The sequence below is a fragment of the Mugil cephalus genome, chromosome 3 (assembly GCF_022458985.1).
Source record: "Mugil cephalus isolate CIBA_MC_2020 chromosome 3, CIBA_Mcephalus_1.1, whole genome shotgun sequence".
Lineage (NCBI taxonomy): Eukaryota > Metazoa > Chordata > Actinopteri > Mugiliformes > Mugilidae > Mugil > Mugil cephalus.
The window spans coordinates 316735-340884 of record NC_061772.1 but is presented as its reverse complement, the minus strand read 5'-3'; the positions used below and the strand labels follow the sequence as shown (position 1 = coordinate 340884).

The 24150-nt window shown below is 40.7% G+C and overlaps 2 protein-coding genes across 3 annotated transcripts in view; both read left to right on the top strand.

The window, feature by feature from the left end:
* itfg1 (integrin alpha FG-GAP repeat containing 1) overlaps window positions 1–14571 on the top strand; it is a 176947-nt gene extending 162376 nt beyond the window's left edge. For both annotated transcript variants that reach the window (XM_047580096.1, XM_047580095.1), the window contains exons 17-18: window positions 922–1039; window positions 13527–14571. In XM_047580096.1, coding sequence (XP_047436052.1) covers window positions 922–1039; window positions 13527–13586 — 178 coding nt within the window. In that variant the 3' untranslated portion in view covers window positions 13587–14571. The remainder of the gene's footprint in view (window positions 1–921; window positions 1040–13526) is intronic.
* A 149-nt stretch (window positions 14572–14720) lies between these two features.
* LOC125005100 (neuropilin and tolloid-like protein 2) overlaps window positions 14721–24150 on the top strand; it is a 48896-nt gene continuing 39466 nt past the window's right edge. Inside the window, exons 1-4 of the mRNA XM_047580093.1 lie at window positions 14721–15990; window positions 19693–19749; window positions 20013–20156; window positions 23442–23690. Of these exons, the coding sequence (XP_047436049.1) occupies window positions 15981–15990; window positions 19693–19749; window positions 20013–20156; window positions 23442–23690 (460 nt within the window). The 5' untranslated portion in view covers window positions 14721–15980. The remainder of the gene's footprint in view (window positions 15991–19692; window positions 19750–20012; window positions 20157–23441; window positions 23691–24150) is intronic.

The window sequence follows — 24150 nt, the reverse complement described above, 5'->3', positions numbered from 1 at the left end:
CTGCTACCTACTGGCTACCACCTGCACTCTTCCATCATGTGGAACAACGAACTGGCAGTATGGTTGGTCCTTGTTTGGATTGTCCTATTCAGTATGCTGTTTCATTAACAGCCGTTTACCAGTACATGGCTGCCAAGCTACTTTAGCTGCGAATCCACCTGTGAGATCCTGCGCTGGTGCTGTATCTTTCCTCGGACATTGCACACCTCCCCAGTCAGAAACACATCCACCGCATGTCCCGTCTGAGTTTCCACATGAAACACTCCTCTGTTATCAACTCCAAACTGGATTTTCTATGCTTGATAGAGAGATGGCAGCAACCAATCGACTTTTCCCAGTTGAGTGAATCCACACCACCTGGGTTTATTTACCTCTCTCAGCCCTGCCTCAAGGAGGAGGCCTTGTGATAATTCACCACAAGAAATGATATATCTTGCGTCTCTCTCCCTCCCAACATACTTATCGTTTGAATCAGTGGCTCTGCAGTATACTGGACCAACTCCAACCGTAGTAGCTGCTGTTTATTGTCCTCCCAAGATTTTATTGATGAACTTGCCTCTCATCTCACCCTCCTCTGCACATTCTGTCCCAATGCCATTGTGCTTGCTGAGTTTAACATACAAATGGACATTATCAATCATATTCTCACTCCATCTAAAATCGAAATTCTCCTGATCCAACACCCAGATAATGCGATTGGAAATCAACTCTCTATGGTATGTATATGCTTAATCAGACTTTTAACTGGATAATGCCTGAAGAAGAAGGTAAACAGAGCCAGTATAAGAACCACCTGAGGGATAGTGCCATAGGTAGCATGCACATTGCATACAAAAAACTGTACTATTATCGATCTGGGCGGTGTTTGAAATGCTGGTCTGCTGCATGAATGACTCTTGTTTTATCTCTTTCTGTTTTTAGTTGGAGTGCTAAGTTGTACCTTACTCCTAGCGACAGTGTGCTGCTGACGGCCATCGCACTGATTGGAGTGTGTGTCTTCATCCTTGTCATTATTGGCATCCTGCACTGGCAAGAGAAGGTCAGGACACACCTACATATGCACACAGTGCTGTTGTATAGTTAACATTTGTCTCTTCTTGGTGGTTCATTGCTTCAAAATGTCTGTGTGTGTGAGAGTGAGAAGCCAAATTGGTAACAACCAGAAGCAGATGGGTCTCACAGTCCCTGTCCTGTAGTCCTCTAGCCTCCCACTGAGACACACATACACACTCTTCTCCTCTATCTCTCTCTCTCTTTCTCCCCACAACCTGTAAGGACATTCAGCTGTAATTGCCTTCTTCTGTCCTTTCAGCACAGCAAATCTGCTGTACATTAACACTGTAAATATGCCCTCTAGGGAGTCAATGCATGTTCTTACTTGTATATTGTGCTTCAGTTGCTCCTTGTCTGATTGTTTTAAGTCACACACACAGAACAGTCACAGAGAAAAGTGCTTTGTCACTACGTTGTAGATACTCAATCCTGTATCATTCGTTCTTTCTATTTTCAATTGTCAATCAGAAATCAAAAAATGAAAAAGTTATGTATTATTTTGTCTTTCGTTTTTAATCTAACACAAAAAAACAAAAAAAATGTCTGTTTTTTTTTCATATTTAAATTTTAGACAATGATCAAAAATACGAAATGGAAAAATGGGGCCACAGGACTGAATTTGATTTTAATATTTAATTGGCCGGCCTACTGATCCGGAGACGGCTTTGCACGCGGCGGCCTGAAATATGCGACGTTGAGTTTTTCTGCAGTCATGTCATCTTCCCTGACGCATAGGCCTAGTCTTTTATTGTTTCGAAAAATACCGTGCTGATCCATGGCCATCAACTTCTGTTAAATAGCAGTGCCGAAATTCTTTATCGCTCATACACAGCACGGCCCTAGTTATACTTGCTCTTACTTTGAAAACGGCAACCTCCGGTCGCACAAAATGAAAAAAAACAAAAAACGGGTGTTTATTTGTTTCTGTCTTCTAACGATTTTATTTTTTTTTGTTTTTAGAAACAGAAAATGAAAACCAACCAATTTTTAAAGGTTTGGTCATCCCTCTTGACCCTGGTAACGAAAAATGCTTTTAATTTTAATTTTAATTTTCGAATTTTAAAATGAAAATCAAATAACCACTAATTTTTCGTTTTTTAATGTCCCCTTCTGAACAGAAAATCCAATGACCAAAACATACACGGACCAACACAGATGCAAAAACTGTTTAACACAAATTTTTGCATAATGTAATAAAATCATGAGTGCATAATGTAGTAACGACTGTGCGCATAATGTAATAATGTAATAATAGCCAATAATCTAATAATGGCTCATATTGTGATAAAAGTTTGCATTATCATCGTTTTTACCTCTGTAGGGTTAGAAGGAAATGCTTTTACCCCTGTATCTCTCTCAAAATTTCTGCAAAACTTAGATGCAAATACCTCTGCCCCCAATATATATACGTAACAAGGAAGAGAAGCCTAATTGGTCAAAACTGCACACAGTGACAAATAAGCTACTAGGGGTCTAGGTCTGTGTTTGACGATGATTTATACATAGGTGTCGCAACAGTAACCAACTCAAAAGCCGGCGGAGAAGAGGGTAAATTAGGGAAGAGGGGGGACTGCATTTAATTTATTTACACAAACAACAAAAAGTGAAATACATTCGGATTCAAAATCCTGAATAAACAACAACAAACAAACAAACAAAAATAAAAGTGTCCTTTCCAGTTTATAGTTGTTCCGTTCAAAAAAGTTCAGTCCAAAGTCAACTAATTCAAGTCCGTCAAAGTCTATATATGCTACCCAGGTAGTGTGTACCGTCCCCTCCAAAAGTATTCGAACAGCAAGGCAAATTCCCTTGTTTTGTTGTTCACTGAAGACATTTGGGTTTAAGATCAAAAGATGAGTATGAGAGTTCAGAATGTCAGCTTTTATTTCCTGGTTTTTAAATCTAGATGTGTTAAACAGCTTAGGATATTTTCAAGATGGCGCAGGAAGGCGCGGCCTGTTGCAGCAGCCCTGACTTTTTTTTTTCTTACCTTTCTTGCTTCTTCTCTCCTTTCGAACTTGAAATTTGTGCGTTAACTACTCTATACTGCGGTGCTCTAGTTGTAGTATTATTCGGAGTACTTTTCTTTTTTTTCCTCCTCCCTTTTGTTGTTAACAATATTAAAGTACACCCTAAAGCCTATCTCAATTTTGGAGCCGGCGCAGAAGTGAGAGAGAGGACTGAGGTGGCCAAGAGATTCAAGCCTTTCTTGCCTTCGGTTATCATGGGGAATGTGAGGTCTCACGCCAACAAAACAGCCTGGCTTCTGACCACCCTTAATCCTGACGTCTGCCCCGCTTCCTCACGTCCCCCGGAACCGCCAGTCAGGGAGGCTTCCCGCAGCTGGGTGCGAAGTTGAGTCCTGTCAGTTGTGGTGGCTTACCCCTAATGGATCTGTGCATTTGGTACGTGCCAGGTTATAATTTAAAGGCTAGGCTAAATAAAATAATATTTGAATATCAGATAATAAATTAAAATTTCAATTGTGTAATATCTAACCAATAACATCCTTATCAGATTCTATTCCAACAATTATATATATATATATATATTATTATTATAATAAAAATAATTACTTATGAGCCAGGCAGATGTAGTAGGGGTAAAGTAAAATGTCCAAAACTGTCCAAAAATCCTTTATAGGGAAGGACAGGCGTCGAGCAAGCCGCACGGCTGATGCGACCACACCCAAACCCAGTCCTTTTATTGCCGCAGAACGAGTTGGTAAAATAGGGAAGTCCCGATAACCGATGATTCTGTCCTTTGGTAAATCCCTAAAATCCTTCCCAAATGTATTGCAATTGCTCTCCTCGTCTCCGTACAAAGTCCAAGATGTAGAAATCCAAATGTTGAAAGAAAATCCAAACTTCGACTGCTAGGCAGATGGAATCCAGACCAAACTTTAAAATGCCAAAATATTACTGCGAGGGAGTTGGCTCAGTCCGCATGCAGTACAGTCCGTGTCCGAGGTGAAATTCCCGTAAAATACTTCTGTATTTCATCTTTTATACTCTTAAATCGAGACACATCCTATTTTCCATACATCACCATGACTAACCATCACCCCATTACTCTTATCCAATAAGGGCGTTACATTCATGACTTATTAATTAATACTTGGACATTAGTTCATTTTCTGTACTTTTCCACTAACTGTGTATTTGGACATGTCCTGACCTGACCTTAGGCCCACAGGTCTTAGTTCCCCTTTTTGCCCCTACTGCCTGACATCTGTATCCTGTTTTTCTTATTCTGCTCCTGATTTCACAAACATTGGTTACATTGCTTCAACTGTTATTCATTTTACACTCTGTGTATAACATTCAAACACCATAGATCAATATGTTTAATCAAAATTATTCTTCCATCATAGTATCATACTCTTATATTCTAGTAATTCAAGTTCCGATCACACACTTAGTACCAGTCTTTTAGGCTGTTGGTCAGCCGAGATCTCAACTCACTTGACACCTGGTTGCATGGGAACATACCGGACAGCGTTATCGATATACCTGGCTTCACGCTGACCCGCGTGGATCAGGGGCTTACCGTCTTTGTCAATAGGCTACTAAATCTCCAGGCTGAGGCAGAATAAAGCCAGAGGTCAAGACAACATCAGCCCCAGGGTCCTTAGGGTGTGTGCTGGGCAGCTGGCTGGAATCTTTCAGCACATCTTTAACTTCTCCCTGAGGTTGATGAAGGTACCTGACTTCTGGAAGACCTCCTGCATTGTTGTTGTTCCCCAGTGCTCCCAATGACTACAGGCCAGTGGTATTAACATCCCATGTCATGAAGTCATTTGAGAGGCTGGTTGTCCTGCACCTGAGGGATCTGATGTCTGCTTTTATGGACCCCCTGCAGTTTGCTTACCGGCAGCACATGGGTGTGGAGGACACCATCAACTTCCTCACACACAAGGCCCTGTCTCATCTGGATAGTGCAGGAAGCACAGTGAGAGTTACGACTTCTCCAGTGCCTTAAACAGCATCCAACCCATCCTCCTGAGAGACAAGCTACTGGACATGCTACTTCACCCTGACATTGCTGCCTGGATTTTGGACTACCTCACAAGGCGGCTGCAGTATGTCAGGGTGGACGGCTGCACATCTGAGGCCCTGACGAGCAACACAGGGATGCCCCAAGGAACGGTACTAGCACCATTCTTCTTCAACCTCTACACCTCCGACTTCCGCTACAACTCCGAACCTACCTCCAAAAGTTTTCCAATGACTCTTCCATAGTCAGATGTATCACCAATGATGATGGAGAGGGGTACAGAGGACTGATTGAGAGCTTTGTTAAGTGGCGTAACCGGAGCCACCCTCAACTCAATATAAGCAAGACTAAGGAAGTGGTGGTGGACTACAGGAGGAATCGGAAGAGACCTGTCCCAGTCACCATGCAGGGTGAAGAGGTGGAGATTGTGGACTCGTACAAGTACCTTGGACTCAACAATCAACAATAAACTGGACTGGTCTCATAATACGGATGCCCTCCACAGGAAAGGACAAAGCGGGATGTTCTTCCTGAGTAGACTGAGGTTGTTTGGCGCCTGTAGTAGACTCTTCACGACCTTCTACCAGTCTATGGTTGCCAGCACGCTCTTCTTTGCAGTGGTGTGCTGGTGGGGTGGGGCCAAGACTAGTGAGGTCAACAGACTAAACTAACTGGTGAAGAAAGCGTGCTCGGTGGTGGGATTGAACTTGGACTGCTTAGAAACAGTGACTGAGAGGAGGGTGAATAACAAAATCTGTTGTGCAATATTGGACAATCCCTTTTATTGCACGATGACCTGTGGCTGATGGACAGCTCATTCAGCCAGCGGATCATCCCACCCCCGTGAACTGAATGCTTCAGACTTCCTTTGTGCCCACTGCCATCAGACTGTACAACAGCAGTGTGGAAAGCACACAGCTGACCTCACTGAGCCCATATGTAGTCTACTTACATCGTCTCTTTATCCATAACTGTTGTCACTTTGTGTACTGTACTTTTTTTGTCTGTTGTATTTTTCCTATTTAATGTTAATGCTTCCTGCCAGGTACTATATCACCGTTTGTATTACACCAAAGCATTTTTAGGTTAGCAAAAGTAATGGAACAAATAATCTTAAAGTAAATAACATTTAATATTTGGTGGCATAACCCTTGCTTGCAATGACTGCCTCAAGCCTGTGACCCATCGACATCATCAAAACTGTTGCATTCTTCATTTGTTTCTATTCCATGCTTTTACCGCAGCTTCTTTCAGTTCTTGTTTGTTTCGGGGGGTTTCTCCCTTCAGTCTCTTCTTCAGGAGGTGAAATGCGTGCTCAATTGGGTTAAGGTCAGGTGAGTGACTTGGTCAGTCTAAAACCTTCCCCTTTTGTCCCCTGATAAAAGTCTTTTATTTTGTTAGCAGTGTGCTGTGGGTCATTGTCCTGCAGCATGATAAAATTCCCACCGATTAGTTTGGATGCATTTCTCTGTAGATTGGCAGGAAAAAGGTTTCTGTACACTTTGGAATTCATTCTGCTGTTACCATCATCAGTTACATCATCAATAAATATTAATAAGCCTGTTCCAGAAGCGACCATCCACGCCCAAGCCATGACATTACCTCCACAATGCTTCACAGATTAGCTTGTATGCTTCGGATCATAAGCAGATCCTTTCTTTCTCTACACTTTGACCTTTCCATCACTTTGGTAGAGATTCATCTTGGTCTCATGAATCCATAAGATTGTGTTCCAGAACTTTTGTGGCTCATCTCTGTACTTTGCAAATTTCAATCTGGCCTTCCCATTCTTACTACTGATGAGTGGTTTGCATCTTTTGGTATGGCCCCTATATTTCTGCTCTCGGAGTCTTCTTCAAACAGTGGATTGTGATACCTTCACCCCTGCACCATGGAGGTCAGTGGTGATGTCACTTACTGGTGTTGTTTTCCTTTCCTTGCCGACCTGTTGCTCAGTATACCAATAGTTTCTTTCTTTATATGTATATATATATATATATATATATATATAGATATAGGCATTTTAGCCAAAAAAGCAGTAGAGAAAGACAGGAAATGGGGAGGCAGAGTGAGTGGAGTGATATGCAGAAAAGTGCGCCTGATGTGGGATTGAACATGACGTTGTTGTGAAGATGGCATCCAAAAATGGCACAGTAAAAATTACTGTGGTCATGTGAACATTTTCATTTACAACTGAAACTCAGCATACTAACTCATTGAAACATCTTTGCAACGTTTACGGTAAATCTCTGATTGTTTTTTTGTAACATAAGAACGTTCAATATTAGCATTCACAATGACTGAAAATGTGCTTATTGATTAGCATTTTAGCATGTAGCATACAACCAGAAAACTCACTGGAGTCCTCGGTAAAGAAAACAAATCACAGCAATATCTCTGGTCGCAGTATTGACTGTATATGAAGTGCAGCCTTGTGACTACTCAAAGCAACTACAGTCATAAATACAGTTCTCTTAATAAATCCACACATGATGAAAATGAATGACTATGAAACCAACAATAAAATACACGTAATAAACCCAACTGTAATTTTCATGGGGTTACATATTGTTTTTACTTCTCTGGGTACTCCAGTTTCCTCCCACCTTCCAAAGACATGCTTGTTAGTTTGATTTGTGATTCTAAATTGTTTGTCTCTGTGTTAGCCCTACAATGGACTGGCGACCTTCTCTCCTCCTTGAACCGTCACCTTACCATGGTGGATCCTAGGGGCTACACTGTCCGGGGTATTTTGCACCCAACCCTGAGGGGTCAGATAAACAACAGTTCAGAAAACCCTGAAATGGGGGGTTGCCAGGGCCCCACCCTGGAGCCAGTCCAAGGACTCGCCCATGGGGTTCTGGCCAGCCCAGCCTGAACTGGATGCATGGACTCTCATCCCTGTGGGCCCACCACCAGCAGGAGGCGCATGAAGCATCTGGTGCTCTGTGGATCAGGCAGCAGACCAAGGTGGGACCTTGGCAGTCTGATCCTGGGTTATGGAACGTCACTTCTCGGTGGGAAGGAGCCGGAGCTTGTGGTAGAGGTTGAGTGTTATTGAGTAGATATAGTCGGCCTCACCTTGACATGTAACGTCGACTCTGGAACCCAAGTCCTTGAGAGGGGTTTGCTGTATGAGAGGCGGAGGGCCAGGATAAGATTTTTGTTTGCCCCCAGACTCTCTTCCTGCATGCTGGGGTTCTCCCAGGTGGACGAAAAGGTTGCTTCCCTGCACCTACGGCCAGGGGAATGAGTCCTGATTGTTGTTTGCACTTATGCGCCAAACAGCACTTCAGAGTACTCACTCCCTTTTGGAGGCCCTAGAATGGACAGTAGACTGCACCCTGACTGGGGACTTAAACACTCACGTAGGCAAAGACAGCGTGACCTGGAGGGGTGTGATTGGGAGGAATGGCCAGCCTGATCTGAATCTGAGCAGTGTTGAGTTATTGGACATCTGTGTGAGTCACAGTCTGTCCATAACCAACATCATGTTTGAACACAATGTTGTTCATCTGTGCTCTTGGCACAATGATAGTCTAGGTTGAAGGCCGGAGGATTGACTTTATAGTCGTGTCATCTGACCTGTGACCATATGTTATGGACACTCAGATGAAGGATCACATGGCAGACCTGGTAGGCCCAAACGAATAGTGAGGGTCTTCTGGGAATGTCTGGTGAAAGAACCTGTCAAGATGGACTTCAACTCCCACCTCTGACAGAGCTTCAACCGCTTCCCAGGGGCAGTGGGGGGCATTAAATCTGAATGGGCCATGTTCCGCCATGTTTGAGGCGGCTGTTGCAAGTTGCGGCTGCAAGGTCGTTGCATGCCCTCAGGCTGAAGAAAGAGGCCTACAGGTCATGGTTGGTCTGTGATTCTACGGAAGCAGCTGACGGGTAGCGGATGGCTAAGCAGCCCGCAGTCAGGGCAGCCACTGAGGCAAAAACTCCCACGTGTGAGAAGTTCGGTGAGGCTCTGGAATAAGACTATCAGTTGGCTCTGAAAAGATTCTGGCAAACCATCCGGTGCCTCAGGGGTGGTAGGCAGCAACTCAAGAGCTACTGACATTAAATGGGGCTATTGTCAGGTGATGGAAGGAACGGCTTTATAACCTTTGAACCTCTCTTTACCCTCGCAAGGGTGCTGGAGGGGTTTGCCCAACCATGTGTTTGGTGGATTTGGAGAAGGCTTACGACCATGTCCCCAGAGGCATGCGGGAGTGCTCCAGGACTATGGGATGAATGGCCCCTTGCTAAGTGATTTCAGTCCCTGTATGAAAAGAGCGTGAGTCCATGTAGCCAGCTGTAATTCAGACCCGTTCCCAGTGAGAGTTGGACGCCCGGGGCTGCCCTTTATCACCAGTTCTGTTGATAACTTTTATGGACCAGGGTGAGCAAATGAAAAATGTATCCAATGTAAAGGGAGTGACTTTAATTAAGCGATATATAAAACCAATGGATTATGATCATGCAGCAGATTTCTCACAATATGAGCCATTACTAGTTTATGAGCTGTGATTACACTATAAACAGTACCAGTGAGGCTCATAATGTAATAAGTTATTACATTATTACATTATGTGCAAAACCATTATTACATGATGTGCTCTTGATTTTATTACATTATAAGCCATTATTACATTGTGAGTTGCTACATGCACTCTTAATGCATGTCTTTGAGTGTGTCTACTAGGAATTGAACGACTTTGAATTTTTTAAAGGCGAGTTGATGACATCATACATAAAAACACATTAGAAAGTGATGCTTTGCTACAATGGCATCTATATTCTTAACCTGAATATCCCATCACACCTTCTCCCTACTGCTCTCAGGAAGAAGATACACAAGCATCATCTCTAGAATATTCAAGAAGCTGAATAGCTTGTTTCCTCAGGCTGTAAGGATGATAAATGGACCCCTCTCCCTAAATCGACATTCTCACTCACCCCTCATTCTAACAGTTAACCCATGGATGAGAAACAATATTTCGTTGTGCTCTGTGTACACAAGTACATAGTGAAAAATTACAATAAAAATAATCTTAAATCATTAAACTTGTACACAGACTACTGTCTGCTGTAGCCCACTCCAGCATCATAAACACCGCCAGTCTAATACTTTTACTATGTGTCTCTCGCTCAGCAAAAAATTATTGAAAAAGCATATAACCATAGCAACAAAGTCAACTATTAGAACACAACAGAACTGAACATAAATCAGACCTGTGGAGCTCCATAAACTACATCTGCCCCAGTCTTCATGGCTTGCGGTTGTCTACTCCTACCTGGATGAACAATTCTCCAACCTGCCCATGATTCCCGTTATACTCACAAAATGTCACATAAGATCAATCGTCAGCTATATGTTGTATTATTAGATCCTACATGTTTCCTTCAGCTCAATATATGTATCTATAACAGGAGTTTGTTTATCTGTTTCTCCTGCTCTTTTTTTCTCTCTGTCTTCTCTGTTTCTACCCGGCTGGCCTTTGGCAGATGGTTCCTCCATATGAGCTGGGTTGTGCTCAAGGTTTCTTCCTGTTAAAGAGTTTTTCCTTGCCACCATCGCCCTCAGGCTTGCTCTGGAGATTGCAGGCTGGTTTTTGTGAAGCGCCTTGAGACAATTTGAATTGTTATTGCCACTATATAAATAAAATTTAATTGAACTGAATTGACTAAACACATGAGCCTATCAATACTGTGCACTGGAGATATGTTTATAAATCGACACCAACAATAGCATTTAGTACTTCACAGCGTGTTGTAAGAAAGGATAATGCAACATAACTCAGAATATGTTTCTGTGTATAACACCTTATGGTCTGATAACTTTAGACAATGAAATTCACCAGCCTCACTTTTCCAGCCTGTAAACACAACACACAGTATCATTAATTTTATATATACCCGAAGATGACAGTTTCTTGTTATAAATCAACACGTCATCATCGCTGGCTTAACTACAGTAGTCTGTCAGGATTCTTAAACTGCTGTGTTGTGAATTGTTCCTGTGTCTCTGAAGCTCAGCAGCATTGTGCTTGCTGTGGATCTTTTCTATAGATATTCTAACACATTACATTCAGACTGACAATTTGAAAACAGAACAAATCTAATGGTCTTGATAACTGCACGACCCTCGTGGAAATTATCATTGAGAGTGAATCATGTTTAGTGGGCGCTAACATCCTCGCTCATATCTCATCTTTACTGATCTTTTTTACAATGGGGCTTCCAGAAGGGTCAGTGCAAGCACGCTGATTGACATTTGGCATGTCTGTGTGTTTGTGCTGCTGCCTCTGTTATTTACTCTTCTAACAACTAAGTCAGTTAGAGGTCAGAAGCACAGGGGCAAAGACGTGTTTTCCTACCTAACAAGCTAATAGGACTTTTAGAACTTTTATGTAATGCAATATAAGTCTTTATATTCAAAAATATTGATTATGGATATCATTCAGAAAGGAAAAGAACGGGGTATTTAAAACACATGGAGGGGTGGGGCATGTAGTCAAGCAGAATATAATCAGTCTTCTCATCTTCTCAAATGCCACATTTAAGACATTAGACGCCAGTGAGACTACTCCTTGGATCACTATAGCTTTCTTTTTGGTTTCAGACCAACAACTGCATCAGTACAACCTCAGATGGACACAAATCAGTGATCGGCTGTTTAATGGTGATTCAAGTTTCAGGATGACAATTTGGTGGTATCCCCTGGATAGTCAATTAGAGCAGGCTTTGATAGCATCACAGTCCACTGGATCAGTTATCCAAAGGAAAGAAAATCACTGCAGTCCATCTGCTCCCTAAAATCATGTTGCATTTAAAGAAGAAAAAAAAGATACACATCAATCTGTGTGAGATAGATGAAAGCTTTATTACCAACCAAAATGACAGGGTTTAAAAAAAATGCACTAAATTTCCTGCTGACTATCATTTGGATGGAGCAAATTAGTGAACCTCAGGAAGAACTGGCTTATCCATGAAAGGGGTCATTCATCTCCAAAGGTCTTTCTGATGTATTGACTAAGTTTAGTCTGTAGACAAGATGTTGATAATAGTTTCATTCAGATACTTGAAAATGCATGTGTCTCCCACCATCTTCAGGTCACTAAATTCTTTAAATTCTGGGAAAAGAATACTTATCATCAAAGCAAGGACACGAGTTACTGTATCAAAACTTGGGACTCATACTAGCACTGGTAAATTAAAGACCTTAAAGACCCATATACATGACAGCTAACTCATCTCAGACTTTCACTCAGCATGGTTTGTGAGATAATTAGTTATTGCAGAGTTATTATTTTTTGGTGCAAAAACTGTTCATATAGCTATATATTGGTGACACATATAAATTACCAGGTTTTTACAACTCTCTTGAAAATCTACATTGGGGTGGACATTTTATACCTAAATGTTGTGTTTATAATAGAGGATTACTTTATCTTTAGTTTTCACTATGTAGTTGCAGATGTTTACACATCCCCACAGATTCCTTCTTCTCATTTTGGAGACACTGCAGAATTCCAACTTATTTACTATGGAAAACTGGTGTTGATGGCTATTAATTTTTCCCCACCCCAGCATGAATATTAAGAAAAAAGAAAAGGAAATGTGAATGGGTCTCTTGAAGGACGGACGTGGTCTGTGTTGCACATATATCAGCTTGTTCACAGCTTAGTTTATAATGACAGCAGACTGTGGCTGTGAATGCACTTTTACATTATTATCCCATTATACATATTTATCCTTCATTACCTTCTAACATTATCATCAGGACAGAGAGTCTGACCCTGTCTGAATGCTGTTTGAGTTTCATTCATTATCACAGTTCTCCATGCGTTCTATAAGTTTCCATCCTGAGACAGTATTTGTCAAGATGATAGATAATTGAGATGATTTTTATTATCTACGTGTTGCTCTGTAAAATAAATAAATATAAGTATTACACTATGAACTTTCCCATTGGACGTTTAATTGAGCTCTCTCTTCTGTCTCTCTTTCTCTCTTGTGGTTGCTCTTAAAATTCATTATTAGACTACAACATACACCGTATTTATTTTTTTGCTATTTTCTTCCCCCAAAGCATTCTAGCCAATTATTGGGCTTTTATACAAGTAAATAACCATTAAACTTGTCAATGCATCTATTGAATTAAAAAAATGCCCATGTGTAGTTAGTGACTAAATGACAGTAGGCATAATTCCTCTATTTTGAACCTGTTCAATTTGCTTGTGATGCTGAAAGAAGCCTCTTATCCATCTTAGAGAGATAATTCAATTTCACATTGTTTTTTTGGGTATCCAAATTTCAGCATTTTTTTCAGCTTGGGATTTAGAAATAATACTCTGCACAGGGTGGTGTTCATTTTGGCAACTGATTTTGATTTAGTGTTGAGCACAACGTTTTTGAGTCATCATATCAGGTTTTAGTTTACCCTTAGCTTGACTGTGTATCTTTTTGTGTTTTTTATTTTGCAGAAAGCCGATGACCGAGAGAAGAGGCAGGAAGCCCACCGTTTCCATTTTGATGCAATGTGAAGGAAGAGACCTGCATCTTGGGGCAACATCCTCTCCTGTCCTACTCTGCCTGCCACTCACCCAACCATCGTTTCCTCTTCAAACTGTTTCACTAAGACTCATTAGACAAAGTAATTATCTATTGTTTTTTTGTTTGTTTGTTTTTTTATTATTCCAAAGTTAGAAGTACAGGGGCTTCAGTCACAGAGAAAATTGTAATAAAAAGCACTCTGTAGTTCAAAACAGTTTAAAGGAGTATTTGTGTAGCTACTGTAATTAGTAGCATGGCTATCAGTTGTATTATGATATTTTGACAAAGAGTCCAATATTGCAAGTCATTTGTTTTATCTGTTTACTGGAAACACCTTTTACATCAAATGTTGACATGTGAAATGTTTTTTTTTTTAAATTCCCACATGTTACCCCTCTGTGCCGGTGATTTACCTTTGGCATTTTCAGTGAAACTGAACTGAATTGTGTGATATTGATGCCTGCCTTGCAACTGTAGCCAAAAAAACAGAAACAGGCACATACAGTATAAAGATGCTGTACAACATGTTTTTTGCTTCCAGTCTCTCTGCTGAGTGCAAATTTGTTTATTTCTCACTTGACTGTATCATAGTGCATCATGGGAGTGCCAAGAATCCTGCATCCTGCATCCTGCAAATCTCTAAAACTCAAATACTGCTCCACTAAGGTCTGATAGATTGTCTAAAACCTGGATGTCCTGCTGAATAACACTGTACATTGCACTGTAGCATGGTTCCAGATGCACTCTCAACCGTCTTTTAAAACATAACGTAAACAGGTTCTCTCTTGTGTTCAGATGTTTTGCAAGAATAAGCTCATGCCTTTCCATGTGATTTGCACTTAGTTAAAACTGATGACTTACTGGGTGTATGTCATTTATTTTGTTTGCAGGATTTGGCTTGTGAGTGAATGTTCAAGCTACTAAATGTGTTTATTTTGTGAGGTTCAGAATAAAGGCGTTTTCTGTTTAAAATAACTGGTTTTATGCATTGGCTGATTATTAGATTTGTCTTGTTGCACTGTCTTTAAAGCTACTGTTACACAGCAAATAGAGATGTAAAGCTGTCTGTCAGTCTGTCTGTTAGTTGCAGAGCTGTGTGTGGGTTGGGTTTGTGCGTTTGATGGAGAAAGGGGGACCCTAAGCGAAGAGTAGGTGGTACGCTGCAAGCTGTGTTAAGATGGCGAGAGAGAGCAAGAAAAAAAAACGGAAACGAATGACTTCATCTTAAAAAATATAAGCACAGAATAGAATAGAATCCGATAGTTGACGCAATCCTTCAGTTACAACTAAAACTTCAAAATCATACAAGGAGAACCACTCTTATGTTTATTTGGTTAATCAATTCAATAAATGGATATCGGCTATCTCTAAACATTCAATCGAAATATTGATATCAACAGTGTTACGTGACATTAGATATCCATACCTTAACGAGAGACGACGGGTTTGTCACGCATCTCTTTAGACTACGATAAAAATAAATAAATAAAATATCCGTTGATTTGAAACTGAAGAAGGTTTGGTGTTGATCTGAGTTTCTGTTTAATGTGATGGAGCTATTGGACAGTTTAGAACAAGAGGACGATGCAATCTGACATGGCAAATGACAAATGGCATGCAGTGCATTAAATGTTCGCTGTTAAAAAAATAAAAAATAAATAAACATTACGTGCAATTCTTGATTACGGTGGTAACATGGTAATATTTCTCTATATACTGATATATATTTAGCACACAGTTTGGCTAATACATCATTTAATAGGTAATAAGTAATCAAGCAGCTGCTTGATTTCAGTTGCAGTTCGCTAGTAAATGTTTATTCTGAAATGCTGTACCGGAAAATGGACTTCTTGGTTGAATTCAGATTGATGCTGCTCGTGACAAGCCGCTGGTTGATGTAAGCAGCGCCCACGGCTTAAATGAGCCTCGTCCGTAAGCGTTTCTTCGTTCAGACACGAACTGGGAGCAGACACAGGCGGATTCTTCTCCTCCTGCTCTTCCTGCTGTCCTCCTCCGGACTGGCTCCCATTTCTCTCTGCCTGTCTACATCATCCATCCGTCTGCGTTTGAATACTGAATATCTGCCCGCTGGATCAGTCCACATACTCCACATGTCATCTCCACCAACTGGAACCTTTTTAGTGAAGTGATGAATGGCTGAAAGGATTTGGAGCCGCGTTCATCTTCCTGCCAAACGCAGCGGGGTCGGCGACCGAAGAAGAGCTGGGTGCTGCTGATCTCCTGGAGCGTGGTATATGTTATGGATTAAGTGTAGTCAGAGAAAACTTGGATTTTGTGAAGAGCCTTCTGGTTCCCCGTAATGGACATAATTGAAAGGCGATTGTAGAAAGGGTCTCTCGTTTGGAATCACACCACAGGAGGAAATGTACAGAGGTGAGTTGCTATACGAGCATCCGTGGTGCGCGTCAAGGTCCGGTGCCTTGGGCATGGGGCAACCTTTTTTTTCTTCTTTTTACACAGTTGGCATATTAATTGCAAACGCTGTGAATTTCATAAGCTTTCACCAAGCAACAAGGGTGTCATGAATTTAAATAAGCTACTCTCCGTAGGTGAGCTTCAGCAAACTACCCCTTATTTATTTCCGTTTCTCTCCAGCTCAGATTGATCGCGACAACGCCACTGATTTCAGTCTTTGTTGTATTCGTCTTACTACATTACCCTGCTTCCCAGTCCAGATTCTCCTGGATTTGGTCAGATCTGGTTGGTTAACGGAGTCCATACAACATTTAAACGATAAAAATAATATTCCACAAAGGGAGCGCAAATATTGTTTACTAAATGTAAGGTCATACTATTGGAAATCTATACCGAGATGATAGGATTAGCAAGTGAGTGATTGAAATAACCGGCCACAAAGTCAGAAATATCCTCATTAAGTCGGCCAAATATGGAAAGATTTGCAGCCAAAGATGTGCCCTCATTGTTTCTGTAACCAAACCCTTCAAATTGAAACACATTTTGTAAAGTGAAAATAAGCACCAGGTGCTCTTACATGACACGACTTAGAACAAGGTGTTGAAATGGCCAGTGTCGCCTCTGTGCTCCGAGCTGTAGGCACAGACACTCATCTACCTCCGTTGTCCTGTGTACACCAGAGCCAGTGCGCGAGCAACTCCCACTCCAGCTACCACTGTCTCGTGTATCAACACCTGAGGCACGCGACGCGGTGCAGGGCTAGTGCGGCACCGCATGGTGGGTTTAGTGAGGCGGTGTAAATGTCTTGTTTTCTGCAGTGGTTGCAGTGGCAATGTGGTCAGACAGGTACATTTCGGTACAGTGTTTTACATACACTGGCTAGTCTAATTAGCTTCCTCCAGAAATCACTGAGATAGCACAGCAGTAGGCCTACATCATTTTAACTGTACCAGTTATATGGGGTGGTCGTCCAATAACCGCGAAAGGATGGCGGTTCGGAGAGGCCGTATGCGCGGATTGGCAGCCACGTTTCCACGTTTCCGTCAGTGTGCCCCAGCTGCTACAGCTGTGACACTACTGAGGTAGTTTACCACCACCAGAATTTGACTGTGTGAGCGAATGATTAATGCATCCAGTTGTAAGCGCTTCGACAATCTAAAATGGAAAACGCGTTATAAAACCAGTGCATAATTTGCCTATTTGTAGCTGGTGTATTTGTATTTTGCTTCTAGCAAGCATAATTATGGCTGTAGTTCATGATTTGATCTGTTTGATGATGTGTTTTACAGCCTTAAGATGACTTGTAAGCAAAATTACTAAGTGATGTAGAAATGAAGTGATGACTTCGGATAGCAAGGTTGAACGAGCTGTAATTAATCTTGCTTTTTAATACAAGCAGACGAGATAGAACTTCTTTCAGTGGAATAAGATAATGCTCGCAGGCATTTTAAATTAGGACTGAGGCATTTATTTTTAGGACCTCACCTCAGCTGCACATGAAAGACAAAACCTCTATTCTGAGACTTTGTATTTTGTGAGATTGCTTTTTTTGGCCTTTCGTGGGAACTCATGTTTCTGTTTTTAAATTTTTAAATCCATTTCAGATTCTATCACAGGTTGTCCCCTGATGTTGAAGTGGCAGCGGCTGCAACTGTATTTAGCTCGGGATTTATTTGTGATGATACAAAATATATTATATATGTCAACATGAATTATGCAACTTTTGCCTCATAAACTTCAGTATTTACAGGGATGAGGCATATTTCTGCCATTTTCGTTTTGTTTTATACTGTTACATGCAAAAAACACCTTGCCAAAATCCATCTTGACAAAGGTCTTTGAAAAGATTCACATTTTGCAATTTGTAGCTTAACTTTGTTAAGGGCAATAGCTGTGAGCAGTCTATGCATTAAGTAGAATCTATTGCTCTCTTCTTAATTTTCTTCAGTGAGAACTTGAACACATTTTTTTGTTTTTTGGTACATGCCTCGATGGTCTGTTCTCAAATTGTGTCTATGGCAGATCTTATCTCCTCCTACAATACTTCATTGCGAGATGATGAAGATAGAGGTAATAAGAATCCTGGAAGTCCAGGGCTGCACATTTTAAAATGAGTCCATGCTCACTGGTGCAGTTCTGTTCAATGGTTTTGTTAACTGTGCATCTCCATTAGACCCTCCTTGCCCCTTCATCTTTCACGTACTCTCTCTCTCTTTCCGGCGTTCATTCTTCTTTCCTAAGTTCTATTTTGCAATGTGCTACATTCACACTTGCTCTTTTTCGATGAGACCAGGCCAGCCTATTATGAACTCAGTGAGAAACAGGTCTGCAGCATCTTATCAGAGCAAGATGGCATCAGAAGCTGTGACATGCTTGTCCTCGGTTATTTCCCCATTATTTAATTTATTCGCTGTAACCGTGCCCCTCTCTCATGCCTGTCTTCTGATCAGTGTTGTAAACCTAATATAATCCTGTTTTTTCTGCTAATGCTTTATGTTTCTGGTTCCTGGATTTGAATGAGAGTTGATGGTTTGACAAGATGTTTTTTTTGTTTTTGTTTTTTTAAGTATATATGTTTTTTTTGTTTTTTTTTTTTGGCATTTTAGCCTTTATTTGAAAGAGCAGTAGAGATGGTCAGGAAATGGGCAGGCAAAGAGGGGGGAGTGACATGCAGGAAAGGGTGCCTGATGTGGGATGAGGACTGTAGCCTCAACATGTGGGGCGGGTGCTCTACTCACTGAGCCCCAGAATTGACATTTCTAACTCCACCTGCCACTTTAAGTGCTATTACTACCGGTCAGCTTCCAATGTTTATTCACAACTGTGAGTACCTCCAATAATCCACAGTGGCGTGCTTTAAGGTACAAAGCTACTCATTATACACAGTGAGCCACATGTATAAATATGGAAAGCCAATGAAAAGTTAAATGTATGTACACAACTACAGTTTTACATCTTCTGTGTTTTAATCTCAGTATCTCATTCAGTCTTGTGCCTGACATAATTCTCCAGCAAATTTCTCCGCAAAATCTTCTGGGTCCAGGTTTGAGAATGACTTGGGCCTTTCTGGGTGCAATTTGCATTTTCTCCCTGTCTTTCTGTCGCTTTTTCCGGGTACTCCGGTTTCCTCCCACCCTCCAAAGATATGCCCGTTAGGTTGATAGTTGATTCTAAATTGACTGTAGGTGTGAGTGTGAGTGTGAATGGTTGTTTGTCTCTGTGTTAGCCCTGCGATGGACTAGCTACCTGTCCAGGGTGTACCCCATCTCTCGCCCAGTGACAGCTGGGATAGACTCCAGAAACCCACTCAATCCTTGTGAGGATAAGTGGTAGAAGATGAGATGAGATCTTTCTAGAATTGGTCTTTCATAAATGCTTATTATTGACAATGTAATGATTGTATTTTGTACATAGAGTAGATTTAAAAAGATAGTATGATAGTACAATATTTTCTTTTCTCTCTTTGCCCTTTCTCAGCAATGCATGTTTAAATAATATATAATTAAATCACAAACATCACGATTGTTCACCTTACTTGCTATTTACCAACAGCAAGGGAAATCAGTACTCACCTGATCATACATATTTATTTTGTTTAACACAGATATAAAAAGAGTATTGTGTCATCTGTGGCTAATGTGTTATACTTCTGTTTTACAGTGTGGATACTCTTCTTTCTGATAGATGAAGGTTTTGCTCTGGCACAAAGAACTAAAGGTCAGCTAAAGCTCAGTTTGTCTTCTTTTGTGTGAATGTTGTTTCACCTCTATTGAACCATGCTGAAATAAGCAAGTACACTTCTATCGCCAGACAAAATGATTATTTTCTTATTTCTGTCCTGTGTTACCTCCCCCCATATCCCTTGCCTGCCATTTCCTTTTCTTATGCCTTCTATCCTCCTTGCCGTCCAATCATTCCTTCATGGATCTCGTGACTCAATAACCCATCTGTCCCATTCTTCTCTGCCCTTATACTTGTAGATCCCCCGAGTGAGCATGGTGGCCAGAGCCCTAACCAGAATGACTGTGGCACGTGGGTCCGCAATATAAATGGCGGGGTGTTCACTTCACCAAACTACCCCAACACCTACCCACCCAACAAGGAATGTGTTTATATCCTGGAAGGTGAAGCCGTGTCTTTTTACACCCAAATGCTCCATCTTCTACTCAGTAGCATTAGAACAACTATCACACTTTCCCATCTATCAGCATATCACCTCCTTCAGTGAATGTCTTTAGTCTGACTTACGCCCCCCTGAGTGGCAAAAATAATGGCGAAATGTAGCAGTAAATATAGCAAAACTGGGAAAAATGTGGATTGACAGATCAGATTAAAGACAACTGGACTCAACAATGTCAGAAAAAACTTATACTAAAGTATAACCTTTTAGTGCTTTATACAACGCAGGTCCAACAGCTTTGTATTAGAGTATCCCCTTATTTGGAACAGTGGATTAGCTTCAGTTAGTTTACGTTAGCTTCGGTAAATAAAAATGATAATGCTGAGAGCTTTACTGAGAAGTAACATGCTCAATACTGATGTGTCCAACTGGATATTAAAAGGATATATCTGTTGGTATAGTCAACTGCACTACAGCTATTCACTTTTTTTTTTGAATTAATTTTACAATTGAGATGCCGTTAAAGCTTATAATTCAAACTAATGCGGCTAATGTCTATGCTCATCTGTCACTTTTTGCCACTCGGTGGCTGTAACCACCGAGACTTCCGCTTGTTATGACGTCACGTGCATACTCTCTATATAAAAGTACACAGTAAGGTACACATAGGTTTATTGCACTGAAATTGTTGCACTTGTGGTGAGTCAAAATAATAGCTCTCGTTTAACAGAGTCCAGTCTGTGATGTGCTGTGACTGTCTGCGGAGAGGTGTTAAGTGTTGAAACAGGTGGGAGATAACAACGCCACCTAATTGCAGGACAGTGCTGTGCCTTTTTTTTCCCCCAATCGGATCACCTTTTTTTTTCTACTTCCTGCTTCATTTTCCACTTCCTGCTTCACTTTCAATAATGGCGCAGGAAACTTTCGCTGAAATTTCATCTGAATTCATGAAAATTTTAATTCCAAATTCCTTTTGGATTACCATGATCTGCATGACTGACAATCTTCACAGACATAATCAGCTGAATTCCGACAAAATTTCACCGAACACGAGTCATACTAACGTTTGTATCTCCAAACCTCCTCAGTTAGCGGTCCTAATTCCTTATTGGTCCAAAACAATAAATTGAAAATGTCAGAGATAGAGAAGCCACTAAAAATACTAAAGCAGAAACACCCAACAACCAACCAGATCAATCACAGCTCTTGCGGTCTGCATCACCGCAGCGTGTAGTAACATTTCTGCATTAACGCAGGAGCCCATGCGTCACTTAAGCACAGAAGCATACATTACGAATCAGGTTGTAGTCCTTCCACCATGTAGAACTTTAAAAATGATGGAGAGCAGTACATTGTGGATGGCCTCTGACTTTTGGTCTAAACCGAATAGTGCTATGTTCATCTCTATTGGTAGGGTGTGTCAGAAGACTAAGCTATTAAAGGAAACAAAAAAGAGATGAATATCTGTTACACAACTAAACTTTGAGGCACATTATTTATAATTATAAATTTCCTTGCCAGTATTAGTGTTTGCCGGAAATATAACATCTATTAGTTATTTGGTGGCCTGCTACTCAGGAAACGTAATGAACAGTACCATCAACATGATGGTGTGTTTTCTAAACTGACACACTGTTTCTCCAAGTTAAAGATTGGCCTTTCATGCAGATGAGATGTGCATGGCGAGGAATAGATTTTACACATGGCTCAAGTTCACCCCATGTGGACAAATCAAGCCCAGACCTATCACTGAGGAATACACTGTGATTCCATCACCGGCAGCCCACTAGTATGTGCAGTGGTACATAGCAATGGTTCAAGGATACCACAGACGGAACCTATTATTTGCTGTTATTTGGTCTCAAATGGCCTTAGTCATACTCATATCCAAGCACCACTGCCAAGACTTTTATTCTGCTTCTCATAGAGATAGACTTATGCTCACATTTGGTAAAAGATCTCATCAGATAGCTTTGTAACCATAATATGTGGTTAGTGAGGCTCATTGATTGTGTCATGTCCCTGGGATCATCAGCTCAATAGATTGGGTGATTATACATTCTGTTTTTCTGTATTAAGCTGTGTCATTTATGTGTGCGTATGAGAGACACAGAGGAGATAGAAAGTTACAGAGAAAATGAAAAAAACACCAGCAAAAGAACACACACATAACAGGATACACAGGCATAAACGCTGATGCTCAAGCAGAAAGAGCAATTCAAAGACCTGGACAGAGACACAATTCATACAAAAAATTATTTTAGTTATTTTAGTTGAGCTCCGTAGTGAGCCACACACGTGCAGCATCCTCTTTTAGTATGAGTCATCTACTAAACGCAGTCATGAGCTGCTCCCACAAACCACTTCCTATGTGTGTGTAGGTAATGATATTAAAGTGCTGTGTCAATTCAGCACACAGACATTCATCAGGATTTGTATGGTAGATGAACTACAGTTTATGCTGGGATTGCAATGTCCACTTCCTGCTTCACTTTCAATAATGGTGCATGAAACTTTCACCGAAATTTCATCTGAACTCGCAAAAATTTGAATTCCGAATTCCTTTTGGATTACCATGACATGCATGACTGACAGTCTGACAGACATATTCAGCTGAATTCCGACAGAATTTCACCTCTCAACATGAGTCATACAAATGTTCACAAACAGACATTCACAAATAGAGACAGACAGCAATGCTGAAATGTCGGACTATGTCTCTCTTTGTGTATATTTGTGTGCATGTGTGTCTGCATTTGTATGATACCTGCTTGTCCACTTGTACTGCATACAAGAAAATCATTCTGCTTGCATGCACATTTTTAAAAGATATATAAATATTCAGCTTGTGTGTTTAATGCTTTTTGCATTGCATAATAACAGGCATTTGCATATAATGTTATTTACCACATGTGGAAAGCACAAACCAAAGCAAATAGATAAAAGTCTGTGAGAAGGTAAATATCTAAATTGATTTTAATGATCCTTTCTTGTTTGAGTTTATTCAGCCAATTAAAAGTTGTGTTGTTTTGTTTTGAATGGAAGTGCCACATTCACACACAAGGTGCAACAATAATTACTGGTATGGAGGAACAAATAGCCTTCTTGTCTAAAGTGAGCATCCCTGAAAGTTTATTTTATAGAAGTCAGAAGTGTTTGTAGAGTCAGAGAATCTCAACTTCAAAGTCCAGACTAGAATAGCATCCATATTGTCTTTGTCCTTCAAAAATATTTTTTTTCATGGATTTTCTCCTTTTGTTGACACTCTCTCAACCCTTGTTTGCTAAAGCTCTCCCTAGACAAAGGATTCAACTGGCTTTTGATAAGAACTACTACATTGAACCGTCTTTCCAGTGCCGCTTTGACCACATTGAAATACGTGATGGCCCATTTGGGTTCTCACCTCCTATCAATCGCTTCTGTGGAGGAATGAATCCGGGTATTGTACAATCTACGGGACGTTTCATGTGGATCAAATTTACCAGTGATGAGGAGCTGGAAGGCCTCGGCTTCCGCATCATGTACACCTTCATTGCAGGTAAAGAAACTTAAGCTAAATATAGTATCTGCAGTGAATTCAACTAGTTAGTTTGTAATATCATAATGAATTAATATTTCATTGTTTGCTTTCATTGTTCGCTTCAAGTAAAGGTTGACAGATAGATAGATAGATAGATAGATAGATAGATAGATAGATAGATAGATAGATAGATAGATAGATAGATAGATAGATAGATAGATAGATCTAATATCTCCTTTCTTCTTCCCTTTCCTTTTATGGCTTATATGGTCCTTTCACATCAAATGAAAAACCCGGGTCGGCAATCGGCACAAGATTGAATCGGCTCAGCTCGGCTCAGTTTCTTTTTTTTTTTTTTTTTTTTTTTTTCATTTGTCTGCATTTGTCTGCATAGTTGAACACCACAGGGTGTCAACATTATATGAGGTTGATGCAGTTATATTCTTGCAGCTGAAAGCTTTATTACTTCAGTGCATGA